The sequence below is a fragment of the Mytilus edulis genome, chromosome 5, assembly GCF_963676685.1.
Source record: "Mytilus edulis chromosome 5, xbMytEdul2.2, whole genome shotgun sequence".
NCBI classification, from domain to species: Eukaryota; Metazoa; Mollusca; class Bivalvia; order Mytilida; family Mytilidae; genus Mytilus; species Mytilus edulis.
Window position 1 is genome coordinate 96,068,547 of NC_092348.1, and position 19,448 is coordinate 96,087,994.

General features: G+C 31.5%; 1 protein-coding gene across 1 annotated transcript in view; it reads right to left on the minus strand.

The window, feature by feature from the left end:
• Positions 1-19,448, minus strand: part of LOC139524868 (2,4-dienoyl-CoA reductase [(3E)-enoyl-CoA-producing], mitochondrial-like) — a 20,957-nt gene continuing 1,509 nt past the window's right edge. The window contains exons 2-8 of the mRNA XM_071319994.1: positions 16,787-16,983; positions 15,799-15,856; positions 14,592-14,826; positions 13,114-13,213; positions 11,863-11,935; positions 1,149-1,295; positions 1-457 (exon numbers count right to left, since the gene is read on the minus strand). Of these exons, the coding sequence (XP_071176095.1) occupies positions 335-457; positions 1,149-1,295; positions 11,863-11,935; positions 13,114-13,213; positions 14,592-14,826; positions 15,799-15,856; positions 16,787-16,983 (933 nt within the window). The 3' untranslated portion in view covers positions 1-334. The remainder of the gene's footprint in view (positions 458-1,148; positions 1,296-11,862; positions 11,936-13,113; positions 13,214-14,591; positions 14,827-15,798; positions 15,857-16,786; positions 16,984-19,448) is intronic.

Consider the following 19,448-nt stretch of genomic DNA (forward strand, 5'->3'; position numbering starts at 1 on the left):
CAACATTGTAATATTTTTAATATAAATTATCAATTCAAATATACAAAACTACATTTATAAATATCACAGGCCTCTCTCTATATGAGGTTCTGGTTTCACTTTGGCAAACATGTCATACATAAATGATTTTTTTTAACTTAATAAATATTCTTGTTTTTTGAAAACAAGATCTTCCAAATCAAAACAAACAATTCAATCTTTACATTCATAGTGTTCTTATGCTTCAAAAATTCTATAATTCAAATATTTAATGCATGGTTTTTTATTCAGCTTCCACAGCTCTTTTGCATGAACCGAATCAGTAGTACAGAGTGTCACATTCTTATTTTAATAATTATTCTGACTTTGCCTTTCTGATCATGGCTTCTAGCATGTCCCATTGTTCTTTAGTGACAACCTTTAGGTCATTGAACTCGCCAGCTCTACTAACATATTCTCCCCCATCAAATTTAACCACCTGTAAAGGAAGTGTTAATCTTATACTATTTGCAAATGGCAATCTTATAGTAGTTTCACTCATATTTACAGATCATAAAACAAAGTTAAAAGACTTGAAAATTTAGAAATGTGAATTTTAAGTGTAAATCTAATACAATCAGAAATAAACATAGCTGTAGCTTTTTGATTACTGTACATATTGCAGTGAGATCTCAAAATTGAAAATATGTGATATTAGCAATTCTGACACATTTTACTGCACTGTTAAAATATCTCCTCATTCCTGAATTTCTGAAATCTTTTCTATACTAAAAAAATGAAGTGAATTGTCCTCAGTTGTCACAATAATTTCCCCCTATTTCTGTAAAAATGTTCATATTTGTTTGCAACCTGCTAATGCAAAGTACTATTAGCATAGAAATCTTAAAATAAGACAGTTAGAGGGTGTGAATTATAAATGATATATTTTTTTTCATATACCTTGCTTCTAAAAAATGGTTTTGGAAAGTTGTCAGATTTGTAGGTATTATTTTATCAATCAAGTTTCAACATCACAGAATTCCTTTCCTTTCCTTTTTTGTACATATATGAAAACCCATTGGTAATTCAAAATTTAGCATGTAAATTATAATTTGTTTCTTTGTGTTAACATTCATTTGACATTGTGATTATAAATAACCATAAAAGTATATAGAATACGGTTCTCATACCTCTCCTGTCATCCAGCTAGCATAGTCACTGACCATATATGTTGCTAAATTAGCTATTTCAGGGACCTCTCCTAATCTGCCTACAGGTAGAACATCATATAACTTTTCTGTCCATTCTCCTGTAGGGTCTAACCTTCCAAATGCTCCCTGTAATGTATCAAATGGATTAATCTAAATATTGTAACGCCGTAGAGCTATGCTTAGTTCTTGTGTACCTTAAACCGTGTGATAAAACGATTCGTATAATAGTGGGACTTTGACTGTTTATAGTTTTACCGGTCAAAGTTACACCAATATACAAGAAAGGACTGTACTATCCAGACAAGACTACTAAATACAAGAAGAACCTTTAATATAGCCACAACATTATGTTATCTATAAGGGATCGTTGAGTCTCTGGCTTTTGGTGAATATGAATGAGAAAGTTGGATAAACAATATATAAATTAATTACGTATATGAAATATTTATAATATATTATGAATAAAAATGTCTTATTATTGTCAATATATTTCTGGGTAGCTGCCTGATCCTCTTGCACAATGTATTTTTCTGCGGAAAAATACTCGGAACCTTTATATAGATATGGAAATAACGGAGAGTCTTCTTTCTTTAACTGACGGTTGCTATGACGTAGTAATATTCTATATTATATATTATAACTCTATACAATTTATAAAGTATCTAACTCGATACGTTATTTATTTGCACGATAATAATTTATACTGTTTTTTTTTTTTTTTTTTTTTTTTTTTTTTTTTTTTTTTTTTTTTTTTTTCAGTAGTCAGGCTTTTACAATCCCTTTACATCACCACCTGACTATGGTGTTAAGAGGTTTGATATATATATATACAACAAAAAATTGACTACATTTTTTTCTTCTAATGTGAATATATATTATTTAAATATTAACATTATAATAAAAAGTGGAAAAGAAACAATCACACACTCTCGCACTTGCATTAACATAACATAAATCAACTTGTGTATTGCAAAGAAAAATGTTATCTTTGTAAAGATCTGCTCTTTATGAACTGTAAGTTTCATTTTTTATTTTATATGATTTGAATCAAAAGTAATGGTGACTAATCAGTAAAAATGTAATCTAATGGGGCCCAGAATTTTTGAAAATAAGGTGTGGTACCATTTTTCTTTGCTATATAATGTTCATTTTCCTGATATTTTCTTATTTTTGCTAATAACCCTATACTACTTGGTTTCTTTTCATACAATTTACATTTGTATATATAGTTCTTTGCAATAATAATAATCAAATTCAACAGTAAACTCTCATTTTGAAGACCAAGAAAAATGTGCTTCTTAGATAATGTAAAGTTCACAAAATATCTTTTCAGTTTTTGTGAAAAAGTTTGCCATATAAAATGTGTTATTGGACATTCATAGAATAAATGCTCCATGGTTTCATCAGAAACCTTACAAAAAGTACAAAGCTTTGAATCTTTAAGTTTAACTTTATATAAGAAAGTGTTAGTTGCAATTATTCTATGTAAAAATTTATATTGAAAAGTTCTTAAATAAGTGTCTTTACATGATTTTCTTAAAATAACATAATATTCTGACCAATCTGTAATTTCAATACCTAGTGATTCCTCCCATTGTTAGAACTTTTCTGTTGGCAGTTGCACATTTCTGTCAACAAGATCTTTGTATACAAACTTTGCCTTTTTGTTACACAATAATCTTTCCAAAAAAATATCAATACAGTTAAAAGTTTCAAAATTTACATGAGCAATCTTTTCTTTAATATATTCTCTCATATACTTTGGAATGTTAGCAATGAGACCATAATACTTTAAAAAATTATTTGTTTGAAGTCTTGGTCCTATCTGATCAAAATTACAAAAGTCCTTAGTCTCTAAGTTAATAAGGTCAAACAAAGACTGCACTCCCCTTCTATGCCACTGAATAAAATACGGAAAATCTACTAGAGGTGCAAAATTTAAAATATCTAATGACAAAATATCTTGAACAGAAATATTGGTAGCAGGCCTTGCTACATGAAAGCTAAAAAATACATCCTTCCAAAAAGGATTGCTAAGACTATCAGAGATTTCTCTGAGTTTCTCCTTTTGAAAATGCAATACCCTTTCTCCACCATACTGTTCAAGGTTTTTTAATAATAATGATTGCCAACTACCATATAAATTGGATGAAAACCTCTTTATCCAGCCAATCTTAAGGTATATATTAAAATAATGTATATTAATCATATTTAAACCTCCTTGTGGAATATCTCCGATTAAAGTACTTCGTCTAATTCGATCAGGTTTTCCATTCCATATGAATTGAAAGAATAAAGTATTCAACTCATTTAATTTTGATTCTGGCAAGTTGGGTAGTGCAGTCAACAGGTGAATTAATTTTGGAAGTGCCAAAGTCTTGATAACAGTAATCTTTTCCATTAGGGTTAATTTTCTATGTTGCCAACTCTTAAGAATGCCTGACACTTCCTTTATCTTTTTGGAGAAATTAATTTCTGGCATACTATCAAGATCTAAAGAGAATTCAATTCCCAAAAGTTTAAAATTTGAATAGCACCACTGAAGTTTTAAATCAGGACAGAGAATCAGATCTGAATACTTTTTATTCCCAACCCACACAGCTTTAGTTTTAGAAGAATTAATTTTTAACCCAGATACTTTTTGGAATGAGTCGAAACAATTTAAAGTCTCCCTCAAAGATGTTTCAGTTCCATCCAAAACAAGGAAAGTGTCATCAGCATATTGACTCAAAAGGGATTCATTTTCATGAACAAAAGTTCCCTTTATTTTGGGGTTTGACCTTATTTTCATAGAAAGTAACTCAACACCTATAATAAAAAGATAAGGGGAGAGGGGGTCACCTTGTGTACAGCTTCTCTCCAAATTAAAGAAGCTTGAAAGATGGCCATTATTTATAACACAACTTGATGCTTTCAAATAAAATACTTCAAACCATCTGCATATAGATGGCCCAAAATTGAAACTCTTCAATGCTTTTTTCAAAAAAGACCATTCAATAGAGTCAAAAGCCTTTTCAAAATCTACTAGTAGTAAAAGACCAGTTTTGTTATGCTTTTCCAAATAGTGCATCAAATCATACAATAGACGTGTATTCTCACCCATAAATCTATCTTTAATAAAGCCTTTCTGACAGTCACTGATAATAGATGGTAAAACAGGTTTTATTCTATTAGCAATAACGGCAGAAGCAATCTTGGTGTCAGTATTCATAAGGCTAATTGGGCGCCAATTAGCTAGATAACGTCTATCTTTATCTTCTTTTGGAATACACGTAATGACACTTTGATACTGAAATTTAGAAAATTCCCCATTTTCATAGCCAAAATATAATGATCTAAAAAGAAAAGGTCCAATATCTCGCCAAAAGACTTTGTAAAATTCTACAGTATACCCATCTGAGCCTGGACTCTTTCCATTTGACATAGATTTTAGAGATTCTGCACATTCTTTAAAAGAAATATTACCCTCACACAAATCCTTCTCTTCTTCTGTGAGTTTAACATTGTGCTTGAAAAAGGAATCATCATCACATTCCAGATTTTTACTTGAGTATAATGTTTTATAAAAATTCATTTCTTCTTGTAAAACTCTAGATTGATCTGATATATGTTTTCCATTTTCATCTATGAGCTCAGTTATCGTTTTTTTAATAAAATTTTTCTTTTCCAATTTACAAAAAAACTCTGAACACTTTTCCCCATTCTCTTGCCAGTTAGCGTGGGATCTTAAAAAAACACCTTCAATTTTTCTTTCTCTTATATTTTCTAATTCTAACTTTTTCTGGTTTAAAGCTGCATGAATTTGACCATCAGGAGATATGTTCATATGATTTTCCAAACTTTGAATGTCAATTTCCAGTAAAAGTGTTGCAGCTTTTTCCTCTCTAGCTTTTTGAATGCTGTAACCAATAGACAAAGATCTAATTTTCATTTTTATCAACTCAAAAAATACTTGATCATTGCATGAGAGTTTAACATTTAACAGATCATCTATGTTGCCTGATTCATAATATTCTAAAATACTCTCATTTATACATGTTTTAACTTTTTTGATATAGTCTAAATCTCGCAACAGTTGGGAGTTAAATTTCCAATATCCCTTTCCCCGCTTTGCTAAACTGGCAGAAAAGGTGAAAGTTATAGCAGAATGATCTGTCTTATACCCAGGAATAATGTTAGTATTTTTCATGAGTGAAAACAGATCCTCTGTGACTAGAAAAAAATCAAGCCGACTTTGTTTTATGGGTGAGCATTGACGCCATGTATATTTTCTATCGTTTGGATAACAGGTCCGCCAAGGATCTAATAACTCAAGACTTTCTACTATTTCTTCAATCTTTTTTCGTGAGTTTGGGTTTCTATTATGAATAATATTGTAAGTGTCTATGTTTGTATCTTGTACAACATTCCAGTCCCCACATAATAAAAAGCTAGTATTTGAAAATGATGCCATTTTCTTATAAATGTCATTAAAAAATGAAGGTTCATCAGTATTAAATCCATACAAACAAACAAAAGTAATGCGTTGACTTGACAAGGATAAATCTAAGATAATATAACGACCATCTATATCAATAATAGAATTATGCACTTCAAAATCAAGACCTAATTTGAACATAATACTGACACCTGCACTTTTGTTACTATGATGACTGAAAAAACATGTATTTCTCCATTCCTCTTCCCATTTTTTTTCAATATCTTTATTACTATGGGTTTCTTGAAAGCAAATTACTGAAGCATTTTTGCCCTTCGCCCAATCAAAAACATCTGTTCTCTTTTTTGAATTAGAAAAAAGACCCCTTACATTCATAGACAACACTGTTACAATATTATCCATTATCATATAAAACAAAACAATATTTCAAAACTGAGCAGATAAATTCTAACTTAAAAACCAATACACAATCATAGTTTATACAATCATACACACATTCAACAATAAGATGACACTTTGGCATAGATACCTGTAAAGTCATTTTTGTACAACAAAATTTCATTTACAGTATGGCATTTAATTATTTACAATATAAAGATAGTTGTTTTCTAAAGACAATGTATTAATTAGTATATATATTTAGTTGAGAGATTCATGATAAGTAAAAATAATAAAAGATTTTCGTTATCTCCCTTTGATTTGTAATTATTTTTTTGGAGTTATCTCCCTTCAATAAATATACAGTTATCTTCAAATTAAGAAGGGTTCACACAAACAAAAATAAATAGAATTATATATATAAAAAAAAGTACTTTGAATCAAATATGAATTCAAATTATTTAAATCAAATTCAGAGAGATGCATTATAAGTAAATAAATTGATAATATGCACAGCCCAGATTGTTTTAATCTTATTACATGTACTATCTTTCATTTTTTACAGTGATGAAACATTAAGCAATGTATCAAATAAGGAAATGAATTTCAATGACCTTTTTTGTTTTTGTTTTTCAGTTTTTGTTCAATATTGTCAAATAAGTCAAATCTAATTCTACTCCCATCCTGCTGCTTGGCATAGACATTGCAATTATAAAACCAGACGTTTTCAAAATGTTCACCGTTTTTTAATCTTGTCATCAGTCCTAGGTTACGCTGTGTAATATCATCATGGAACTTGATGTCATTTTTTAGCCCTCTCTTCTGTCTCATCATTTTAATTTTCAGTTCAGTATTGCGTACTTTAACAATGATAGGTTTTATGTGTCCCTCTTTCCCAGGAATTCTGTGTATTGCCTGTACATCATCAGGTTTAATGTCTACCTTTAACTCTTTGTTTACCATATTAACAAACTCATCTCTCAATACCTCATGAGGCCTTTCTGGGTAGTTGAGCATTCTGATGTTATGCTTTCTACTATACTGTTCATTATAATTTCCAAGCTTAATTGCATCAATAGCTCTATTGTTGTTATCACTTACTTGTTCTTCTAATTTCTCTATAGATTTATCTTTTGCCCTCACACGTTCTCTCAGGTTTTCATTGTCTATCATCAGAGAATCCATTTGATCTTGTAACTTTCCAGTTGTCTCCCTTACTTTTGCTTCAATTTTTTCTGAGAAATTCTTTTCAAAAGTTAATAATAACTGTTTAACAATGTTGGTAACAATATCTTTTAAGTCTTTTTGTTGAACCAAACAGTTAATTGCACTACTTAAATCATCTTTAGTAACTGTTACCTGAAGGGCCTTTTTGATTTCACTAAGAGTAGTTTGAATACTAGTCATGCTATCAGTACATTCCAAACTTTCATCTGCTACATCTGAATGAGTTCGTTTGTTCTGCTTTGGTGGTTTTTCTTGTGAAGATTCTTTAGCTCCAGGCTTTTTAGCTGCCAACATTGTTTGTACAGTTTTAACACCTTTCTGATTACTATCCCCAGGCATACTTTCTATATTTTAAACAACAGTTCAAAATACAATATTAGTAAATTCCACTGAATCCAAAATGTTTTTAACACTAATACAAGTCCATTGAAGAAAGAAATTTCAAAATAACTTGATTTCTATATAGTCCATAAAATTCTGAATATAATGATATAACTTTCAATAGAATTCTTCATCAAAATCCAGCTTAAAAATGCCAAATACTGCAGAGCTGATGTTCAACTCCTTTCTATCTTGGCGGCCATCTTAATTTATACTGTTGCCTTAATTCGGACAAGTAACTAATTTCCTTTATATTCAGGAATTTTCTATAGGAAATAAATATACATATATTTTTTCTTAAATAATACTTTATTTGCTTTTAGCTGAATTTATATTTAAATTCAACTTTTGTACTTCTGAACCTTAATTGTTATGTACGAACACCGTTCACAATTTATTACGTAGCTAAGTGTAAGTAAAAGACACCCTCTTTGTATATTAAATTAATTTCTCTTTCAGAAATATTCCGTCTATAGAAACCTTTCCTTGTTTCTCTTTTAGACAAATAATTAAAACTGCTCTTGCCTTCCGCCTAGCAGTTCTTTTTATTTTTAGCTTCCGCCTTGAGTCTTGAAGCCAGACTGCTTAACACAGTCTGTGCATGATGTTTTATAATAATATTTACGTGCAATATCCTCGTGCTTCTCACGAGGTCCCCATTGGTTACCTCAACAACCAATCAGCCAATCAGAAACTGATTTCTACGGGAAACGTCATACTTCCGTTTCCTACCTGAACAGACCTTTGTAAATATCTCTTTATTCCGTATTAACATATTCTGGAAATTTGTATAATTATATTCTAGACATGGAGAGGAATTTAAGCATGTCTTGTTTATTATGATACGAGTTTTCTAAGTGATCAGCCGCATGAAACAGCCATGAATATTGTGCCGTCTAGATTTCGATTGGAACAACGTCAGTTTGTTATCAACTCTAGACCGTCTATTTGTATATTCAGCTGTCACCTTCTATTAAAATTGTTATGAAGTTATTCCTAGGATTATGTGTGTTCTATGGACTATTCATTTAAGCTGGTAAGACTTGTGTACGCCGAGAACGACGATTATTGCATCCAGATTATCTACCTTGTTCTAGACAGTGTTTGTTTACGTCACATTCCAAAGAATGACAATGTCATAGATGTGTATAAAATTACAATACACATCTCTAACCGTTATAACGTTTGTAACAAAACCGATGTTACTATGAATTTCTATAACTACAACAATATTTATGTATAAGAATACATATTCTTTATCAACTATGAGCATTACGACTCTTTGTGTAAGGAAAATAAATATAAAAACTGTATACAGCCTGGCTGTTTGTTTTTCTTTAAGACCTCTACAGGCTCTTGTGCGTACAATAATTTTTCATAGATATTCGGCGTATGGTACATGGTTCATGGCCGTGACAATATGCTGGTTACCTCATTATCTTCTAGCAAGTAAAATAAATCTTATCCTACATCATATATTACAAATCTTACCAGTTTGAACTTTTTAAAGTAAATAAATTTTTTTCACAAAAATTATGTGTTTTACCTTTGTTTCTATTGGGCCTGGTGCTATACAGTTAAATCTTATCTGTGTTTTACCTTTGTTTCTATTGGTCCTGGTGCTATACAGTTAAATCTTATGTGTGTTTTACCTTTGTTTCTATTGGTCCTGGTGTTTTACCTTTGTTTCTATTGGTCCTGGTGCTATACAGTTAAATCTTATCTGTGTTTTACCTTTGTTTCTATTGGTCCTGGTGCTATACAGTTAAATCTTATCTGTGTTTTACCTTTGTTTCTATTGGTCCTGGTGCTATACAGTTAAATCTTATCTGTGTTTTACCTTTGTTTCTATTGGTCCTGGTGCTATACAGTTAAATCTTATCTGTGTTTTACCTTTGTTTCTATTGGTCCTGGTGCTATACAGTTAAATCTTATCTGTGTTTTACCTTTGTTTCTATTGGGCCTGGTGCTATACAGTTAAATCTTATCTGTGTTTTACCTTTGTTTCTATTGGTCCTGGTGCTATACAGTTAAATCTTATCTGTGTTTTACCTTTGTTTCTATTGGGCCTGGTGCTATACAGTTAAATCTTATCTGTGTTTTACCTTTGTTTCTATTGGTCCTGGTGCTATACAGTTAAATCTTATCTGTGTTTTACCTTTGTTTCTATTGGTCCTGGTGCTATACAGTTAAATCTTATCTGTGTTTTACCTTTGTTTCTATTGGTCCTGGTGCTATACAGTTAAATCTTATCTGTGTTTTACCTTTGTTTCTATTGGTCCTGGTGCTATACAGTTAAATCTTATCTGTGTTTTACCTTTGTTTCTATTGGTCCTGGTGCTATACAGTTAAATCTTATGTGTGTTTTACCTTTGTTTCTATTGGTCCTGGTGCTATACAGTTAAATCTTATGTGTGTTTTACCTTTGTTTCTATTGGTCCTGGTGCTATACAGTTAAATCTTATCTGTGTTTTACCTTTGTTTCTATTGGTCCTGGTGCTATACAGTTAAATCTTATCTGTGTTTTACCTTTGTTTCTATTGGTCCTGGTGCTATACAGTTAAATCTTATGTGTGTTTTACCTTTGTTTCTATTGGTCCTGGTGCTATACAGTTAAATCTTATCTGTGTTTTACCTTTGTTTCTATTGGTCCTGGTGCTATACAGTTAAATCTTATCTGTGTTTTACCTTTGTTTCTATTGGTCCTGGTGCTATACAGTTAAATCTTATCTGTGTTTTACCTTTGTTTCTATTGGTCCTGGTGCTATACAGTTAAATCTTATGTGTGTTTTACCTTTGTTTCTATTGGTCCTGGTGCTATACAGTTAAATCTTATGTGTGTTTTACCTTTGTTTCTATTGGTCCTGGTGCTATACAGTTAAATCTTATGTGTGTTTTACCTTTGTTTCTATTGGTCCTGGTGCTATACAGTTAAATCTTATGTGTGTTTTACCTTTGTTTCTATTGGTCCTGGTGCTATACAGTTAAATCTTATCTGTGTTTTACCTTTGTTTCTATTGGTCCTGGTGCTATACAGTTAAATCTTATCTGTGTTTTACCTTTGTTTCTATTGGTCCTGGTGCTATACAGTTAAATCTTATCTGTGTTTTACCTTTGTTTCTATTGGTCCTGGTGCTATACAGTTAAATCTTATGTGTGTTTTACCTTTGTTTCTATTGGTCCTGGTGCTATACAGTTAAATCTTATGTGTGTTTTACCTTTGTTTCTATTGGTCCTGGTGCTATACAGTTAAATCTTATCTGTGTTTTACCTTTGTTTCTATTGGTCCTGGTGCTATACAGTTAAATCTTATGTGTGTTTTACCTTTGTTTCTATTGGTCCTGGTGCTATACAGTTAAATCTTATCTGTGTTTTACCTTTGTTTCTATTGGTCCTGGTGCTATACAGTTAAATCTTATCTGTGTTTTACCTTTGTTTCTATTGGTCCTGGTGTTTTACCTTTGTTTCTATTGGTCCTGGTGCTATACAGTTAAATCTTATGTGTGTTTTACCTTTGTTTCTATTGGTCCTGGTGTTTTACCTTTGTTTCTATTGGTCCTGGTGCTATACAGTTAAATCTTATCTGTGTTTTACCTTTGTTTCTATTGGTCCTGGTGCTATACAGTTAAATCTTATCTGTGTTTTACCTTTGTTTCTATTGGTCCTGGTGCTATACAGTTAAATCTTATCTGTGTTTTACCTTTGTTTCTATTGGTCCTGGTGCTATACAGTTAAATCTTATCTGTGTTTTACCTTTGTTTCTATTGGTCCTGGTGCTATACAGTTAAATCTTATCTGTGTTTTACCTTTGTTTCTATTGGTCCTGGTGTTTTACCTTTGTTTCTATTGGTCCTGGTGCTATACAGTTAAATCTTATGTGTGTTTTACCTTTGTTTCTATTGGTCCTGGTGTTTTACCTTTGTTTCTATTGGTCCTGGTGCTATACAGTTAAATCTTATCTGTGTTTTACCTTTGTTTCTATTGGTCCTGGTGCTATACAGTTAAATCTTATCTGTGTTTTACCTTTGTTTCTATTGGTCCTGGTGTTTTACCTTTGTTTCTATTGGTCCTGGTGCTATACAGTTAAATCTTATCTGTGTTTTACCTTTGTTTCTATTGGTCCTGGTGTTTTACCTTTGTTTCTATTGGTCCTGGTGCTATACAGTTAAATCTTATGTGTGTTTTACCTTTGTTTCTATTGGTCCTGGTGCTATACAGTTAAATCTTATCTGTGTTTTACCTTTGTTTCTATTGGTCCTGGTGTTTTACCTTTGTTTCTATTGGTCCTGGTGCTATACAGTTAAATCTTATCCCATATCTTCCCCATTCTGCAGCTAGGGACCTACAAAAAAAGTTCTTGTTAATTAGAGTTGTAAGCAGTTAAAAGTAGAAAGTAAAATTTATCATGTTTCTTTCTGTGTTATTATGTTTCCAATTAGAGAGTACCGGTACATCTGGTATTTAGAGAGTACCGGTACATCTGGTATTTAGGAAATTTACATCATGTTTCTTTCTATTAGTTTGACACCTGACTTAATGTTTACACATTGAGAATGCACATATTTACTCAGGACATTGTACAAGATTGTGTTTTCCTGCACCTTTTATGATTTTGCTGTATGCAATCAAAACAGGAGTTCTGAAGCTTATATTCCAGGATTGGTGGTATAAATTTCATATCAGTTGGATACAAAAGATATGCATGGCATTCAATTATTTAAATATTAGAATTATACCACAAGCCCATACACCAAACAGCATATATTTTATGGATACATTTCTGGAAATGTTCAAGAATAGTATGTATATATCAATGCACTATTTTTTGTGTATCTCAAAAATATAAAGTCAGTACCATAGGTTTTTGATTGCATTTCATGTTATCTTTTCCCAATAAAAAAAAAAATTGTGGTTTTATCCATAGGACTTGAGGAGGCTCATGGGTACAAAAATAATCAGCAAAATTGTTTTTTCATTACAAAGTTTATTTATTTCACTATTAGTTGTTACTTTATGATATGGTACAAAAATCAACCCAAAAAATCTATTTGTTTTGGCCCAAGGTGACTTGTTAAATGTTTATATCATTAAAAAAGCTCTGAATTATCTCCCTTTGGTGAAAAAATACCATTTTTTTTTGGCATTAAAATTGAAATATCTTTTTTAACTCATCTGTGACCTATCTTTTTTATTACTTATTTCAAATATGCTGTACTTAAACTTAACTATTGTCAAATTTAAGTGATTTCTGTAATTTAGTTTTTTTTTTATTTATTCATTCTATTAGTTCAACAGAAAAAGTATCTTAACAAAAATACATGCTTCTTTCGAATGCAGATAATGAGCTTAAATGAATGGTGATCCCATATTTTTATTTAATATTTTCTATTAAGAATATGATAAAGTTTATTTGTTAAAAAATAGCGAAATTCTATATTTAAAAAAAAAAAATTTATACCGGCGAGCCACCTTCATATGACTCTTTTTTGTTGTCTAACCTCATAAACAATATTTTCTTACTTTGTCAAGCATTCTACTCCAGCCTTTGCAGCAGCACTTGGTGTTACAAATCCAGAGCCACTGGTGGCATATATTGTTGTTATAGCAAGGAATGCAGCACCTAAAAATAAACAGAACCAGAGCCACTGGTGGCATATATTGTTGTTATAGCAAGGAATGCAGCACCTAAAAATAAACAGAACCAGAGCCACTGGTGGCATATATTGTTGTTATAGCAAAGAATGCAGCACCTGTTCATAAACACATCACTCATTACAATAAATATATCTGCCTCCAGCTTCTGTCTTATACAAATTAAAAATTGAAGCAGGATAGCTTGCAAATGTAATGATCTTCACTACTAGTTTTGAAATAGACTCTGTGACCTCTAAAAGTATCTTCAATGTCATTTGGTCTGTGTAGAGAGTTTTATATCTATATCAAGGACATCTCACTCCTTCTACTCATGGTTTGATATTGTGTGAAGAATATGGACCGTACATATTAATATATAAATTGCTTTGCTGAGCGCAGATGGATACAACTGCAGAGGTCCAACCCTGAACAGTTGAGGCAAAAATAGACACAATATTAGCACTTGATACAGGTCTGAATTTGATTTGTATTTAAATATTTGACACATACCGGTAATAGGTTTCTGACACAGAATAACTGTAGTCAAAGAACTTAGAATTGGTTATATGATTTGAAATTATATTCAATATTTTGTTTTATGCAATACACTACGCTGTTGTGAATTGGATTTCTATTTACTTATACAAAAGTTATTGTCTGGAAACCAACTGTCTTCAGACGACACAGACAACGTAATACCAATATATGACCGTAAAAATTTGTTGCAGTCCTATGAAAAAGAGGGCCAGGAGTCTAAACATTTCTTACTTTGACCTTAAAACAACATTCTGTGCCTCCTATTTTTAATCTATGTTGTATGTGGCATTCAAGTTAATCCAGTTAACTACATGGAGGATACAAGTGCAGGAACAAAGATGTGATTCTTGTACCATTAACTAATGGTGATTCTATCTGTTGTGACATTGATCTTTAAAATATGACCTTGATTGCACAAGACAATTTCAAATTCAACAAACAGTTACAAAACAAAATAATTTCTATGTAATGATTACTTTTGTGGTAATTATATATAAGGGAAGATAAACTGTAGACCTTAGAATAATTGTTATTCGATACTGAAACAAGGAAACCGCTGGTGTCTAAAGTTATTATAACAATTAAAAACTAGATCAAACAGTTTGTGATTACCATTTATAATTATCTTGACCAGCCTCTATAAGCCTTTTACCAATCTCTAATGAGACCAAAGCTGATCCATTCAGGACTATATCAACGACTGTTTTCCAGGCTTCATATAATTACCTTGACCAGCCTCTATAAGCCTTTTACCAATCTCTAATGAGACCAAAGCTGATCCATTCAGGACTATATTGACGACTGTTTTCCAGGCTTCATATAATTACCTTGACCAGCCTCTATAAGCCTTTTACCGATCTCTAATGAGACCAAAGCTGATCCGTTCAGTACTATATCAACGACTGTTTTCCAGGCATTGGCTGATAACTTCTCTGATGGTGAGATAAAGTTTCCTGCTGCATTGTTGATAATGACATGTGGTAATCCTAACTCTGATACACATTCATCTACGGCAGATTTAATAGATAACGGATCTCTCACATCAGCAGCGATGGGTAAAACCTGGGGAAATAACACGCATAAAATTAACTAAACAAACATTTTATGGCAAACTTATTTTGGAATTATACTCTAATATATGCAATTTCAAATTTCAAAAACATACTTCAAATCATCAAAACTTGATTTTAATGCTAAAGGTTCTCTATAACATTTACAGCCATAGGTACATGTATAAATGATTTCTTCAGACAGTCTTATGCCTAAAGAGCCTCAATACCAACAATAAATGTAAAATACAAGTTATTTCATGGCCATGGTGTCTCTTATTTCAGAGGCTTTGGTACGACCTGGACAATAAACTTTTAAAATTTTCAGCAGATGTAAGGTCCAAAAGTCCTTAAATCAATAGGTGTAAAAGGTTTAGTACCTAATTTTAATGTCTCTCAAAAGTATGGAAAAATATCAATCTCCAAGGTATATAAAATAAATGGGGAATGTGTCCTGGCAATTGACACAGATGATGCCCCCACTTGCATATAACCTTATAAAGGGACATAACTCAAGAATGGAAAAAGTGACGGCACCACAATTTGAACTTGATCTGAGTAATAGACATTGTGTACCATAAGTTTCATAAAATTTGGTTGAGGCTAACTTTAGAGAAGAGAAACAAAAAGTACAACATTTTTCCCTTTGTAAAGGGACATAACTCTAAAACAATACAAAGAGACACCACCCAAATTCAAACATGATCTTTGTTTTTTGTGGTTATAAGCATTTAGTATAAGATTCATAACATTTGGTTGTGGCTAACTGAAGTTAGAGAACTGTTTGGGACGTATGCACAGACGACACAGGTAAAACTTAATGCCCCCTCCTCTACATGAATAAAAAAATGTTTTGGATATAATGAAAGAGAGTGCCCTTTGAAACAGTAAGAGTCCTAATATATTATAGACAGCCCACCCTAATAAAATTAATGTACAAAGAGAATGTCATATGTAATCACTTATCATCACACAATATTTGTACCTTGTTTCCTGTTTCTGAGGTAATTTCAGATGCTGTTTTCTCTAATACATCCATTTTCCTGAAGAGAAATAGAAATAAAGAAATAGAAATAGAGAAATAGAAATAGAGAAATAGAAATAGAGAAATAGAAATAGAGAAATAGAAATGCGATAAAATGTTATTTAACATGTTTAATGCTTTCACAAATATGACTATTATACATGTGACATATCTTATTGTAGATGTTTCTTTATCAGGCAAAACAACAATGCCATGCTCACACTTTCACATTTTATTGTTCAGACAGTAAACCTTTAATCTTAGTCAAAACCCTAATTTTGCATATATTTAGACAGTTTACTTAATAATGACTTGTGACAGTGAAATTGTGTACTTAGTTTCAAGTTGATGTTACCACAAACTAACATAAACCAAATTTTATTCTATTACATTTCCAAGTTGAGTACACTGTGAATTCTAGGACAAAACCCTAATTTGCATATACATAATGTATATTTTTTTAAGATTCAAGTTGATGAGAACACAAACTACTTCATGTACATTAAACCACAATTTTAATCTACTTTAAAACAAAATTTGAGTCTTATGTTGGACGCATGCAATGACTGTAAAATTGATGCCATTCTATCGTAGGTGGGGCATAATAAAAAGGTTTTAAAGCAATTAAAACAGCAGAGGGAGATATGTGGGCATTTCACAAAATTTCATTGTTCAAGTACAAAATGTAAAATTTAACATTCAATTTGAATTATCTCCCCTTTTCTATTAACCCATGCATATCCCTGTTACACTTGCAAATTGAGGTTCAACAAATTTAACATTTGATTTAAAACCCATGTAAATTAAAATAGCATCTCATTAATATATAAGGCCCACAATGCCCCTTTTAAATAAAATTCTGCTGAAATCTTCTGATACCTGAACCACAATCAATGTATCCAAAGTAGATATAAACTTTTAAATACATATACATAAACATGAAAGCGACCTGCTTGATATAACCACTTGAGCGCCTAGTTTAGACAACATGGTAGCCATTCCTTTCCCCAGTCCTGTTCCTCCACCAGTTATAAAGGCTATCTTCCCATCAAAGGTTCCATTGGGTAACATCTTTCCCATCTGGGCAGGGAACATTTTGGAATGCTCTTTAACATGGCTGACAGGTGTTGTGGAGAATTTCTTTATCTAAAGAAGTAAACAAAATTAAACTGAGAATGAAAAAAATTCCATTTCTAATTGTAATTCTAATTCAGACTATAGCTAATTGTACTGAATATACATTTGTATCAATTGTGGTTTTTCTTCTGTGGATGGAGCAAATCGTCGCTGTTATGCAAAAACCTCATATCTCAATTTCTGCGGAAATCTTTTTATCGATTATTTAGGATTAAATATGTATGTTCCACTGTATGCGAAAATATCTGATCTTCTAACCAATCATTAATCCAAATTCTGACATGTGACGAAAAAGTGTTGTCGGATTGGTGAGACATTTTGTTGTGCGAAAATATCGTATCTCCAAAGAAAAACACTTTCCACGGCAGCTGACATTATAACAGGTACAGTTTTATCAATTTTAGGTTCTCAAAGCTAATATATTAGCTTAAAAATAATGAAAAGCTTTGAAAATACAATATAGGTGCAGAAATTTTTGCTCGTTTTGGTAATTGATTGGTTAGAAGATCAGATATTTTTGCATACAGCATTGTACAGTGGAACATACATATTTAATTCTAAATAATCTATAAAAAGATTTCAGGTTTTACTGCCTGATGTAAAATTATCAAAACCTTAGATACGAGGTTTTTGCATTACATGTACTAAAAATACTAAAAAGCAAAACTTAAAGTTAAAAAAAAGAAAAAAAAAGTAAAAAAACTCCATAAAATTTATCAATGTCTTTTTACAGGTACAGTGTTAAATGCCTTCGAAAGATCCAGAATAGCAATGTCTACCTAGTTTGCCTTGTCGTATGACTGGAGCATGTCATGGATTGTGATGGCAAGTTGGATTTCACAGGAATTTTCAACAAACATTCTGTTCAAATAATATTTATAAACATTATGCAACTAGACAACAATAAGAGAAAATTAAAAAAAAAAGTTGATTGGAGTAGGGCAAACTGACCTGGATTCCAGGAATATCCAGATCTGAAGCCATGGTTTAAAGAGGTCAATACATAATGCTTTTCAAGATGTTAAGCATATGTCTGCATGTAATGTGCTCAAGTATGAAAAAGCTATTTTAAGTATTTTTTTTTTATCTTTTTTTGGTGGTAGTTTTTCATGTTTTTCATATTGCTTCTCTCTTGAGATATTGTCTCTAGAAACAAAGAGCTCACAAGTTGTTGCCAACTTATACATCAAAAGGTTCATAGGCAAAATTATTCCAAATAATTATGACCTCTAATAACAGGCTATTTAAATTTTTTGCTTTACGCTTTCCTGCAGTGATATTGTTTGCCTTAAATTACTGGAGAATAAAGGCTTTTTCCCCTGGTGAAAAATCCCAATTTGAAAAAAAAATGGCTTAAAATTATTCCCAAAAAGACAACATTTTTCCCAAACAGTGCAGTCTCAGTAGCCATTGTGCATGAATTCAAACTGAAAAACACTCATTTAAACATTTTTCTTGCCTAGAATGACTATATGTACAGATTTGAGTGTCTATTCATGTCTGATCACTGACAATAAGAGTTTTTATTTCAAATGAGGGTTTACCTCTTGAAAGAGGGTCCTCAAATTGAAGTTCCAGTCAAATTCATGGTTTATGATAAATTTCCCAATTTGATAAAAATGACGCATATTTTCCCAATAAAAAAGGGTAGAAGTAGTTTTGAAAAAAGTCAACAATATCACTGTCCTGTGACATTGCTCTATTAGGTGTAAAAGAAAAAAATATATAATACTGTCACTGCGGATTCATTTATTTTTGTGGGTACAAATTTTTGTGGATTAAGGAAATCTTACATGTTTGTGAATATTTAATTTCATGGTTTTGCCGAAGTCTAAATAAAAGGCTATAGAAAATTTAATTTCATAGTTCACCTGTTCCTACGAAATCCACGAAAAAATTGGTATCAAACGAATAATAGTGAATGCTTAGCCAGTAGCATTTCAAGACGTCACAATTATTTGGACTAGCAAATTAGTCTAAATAATTCTGACTTTTAGCATGTTTAGGAAGCTAATTTAAATTTTTGCTTTGATGCCTTACTACTTGGACTAACAATGACTAAGGCAAAATAGCAATAAAACGTCTCTAGATTGGTGTTTCAATTATTGATTTGATACTGCTGTTCCTCAATCCCAATCTTAACCAACACATACTAGTTTAAAGCACAGAGAAGAAAATACACAAGAGAAAAACGCACCAAAGAGAAAACCTGCACATTGGGACAATTCGTGCCAACATGTCTTTAAATAAGTCTTATAACTTAAGATTGAGGATAAATTTGAGGATACAGGGGTTAAAAAATTTTGTTACAGCTAACTAGCCCAGGACTTATGGCAGCAGGTTTTTTCTAGCCCTGTTGGAAGAACTGCTAGTCCATCAAAACTGACCTGCTAGCCCTAGTATGCCTTAAAAATCAAGAGTTTGCAGCATAAAACAAAGTGGGTGTCCTTTGTTTTGAAAGAGACATTATACAC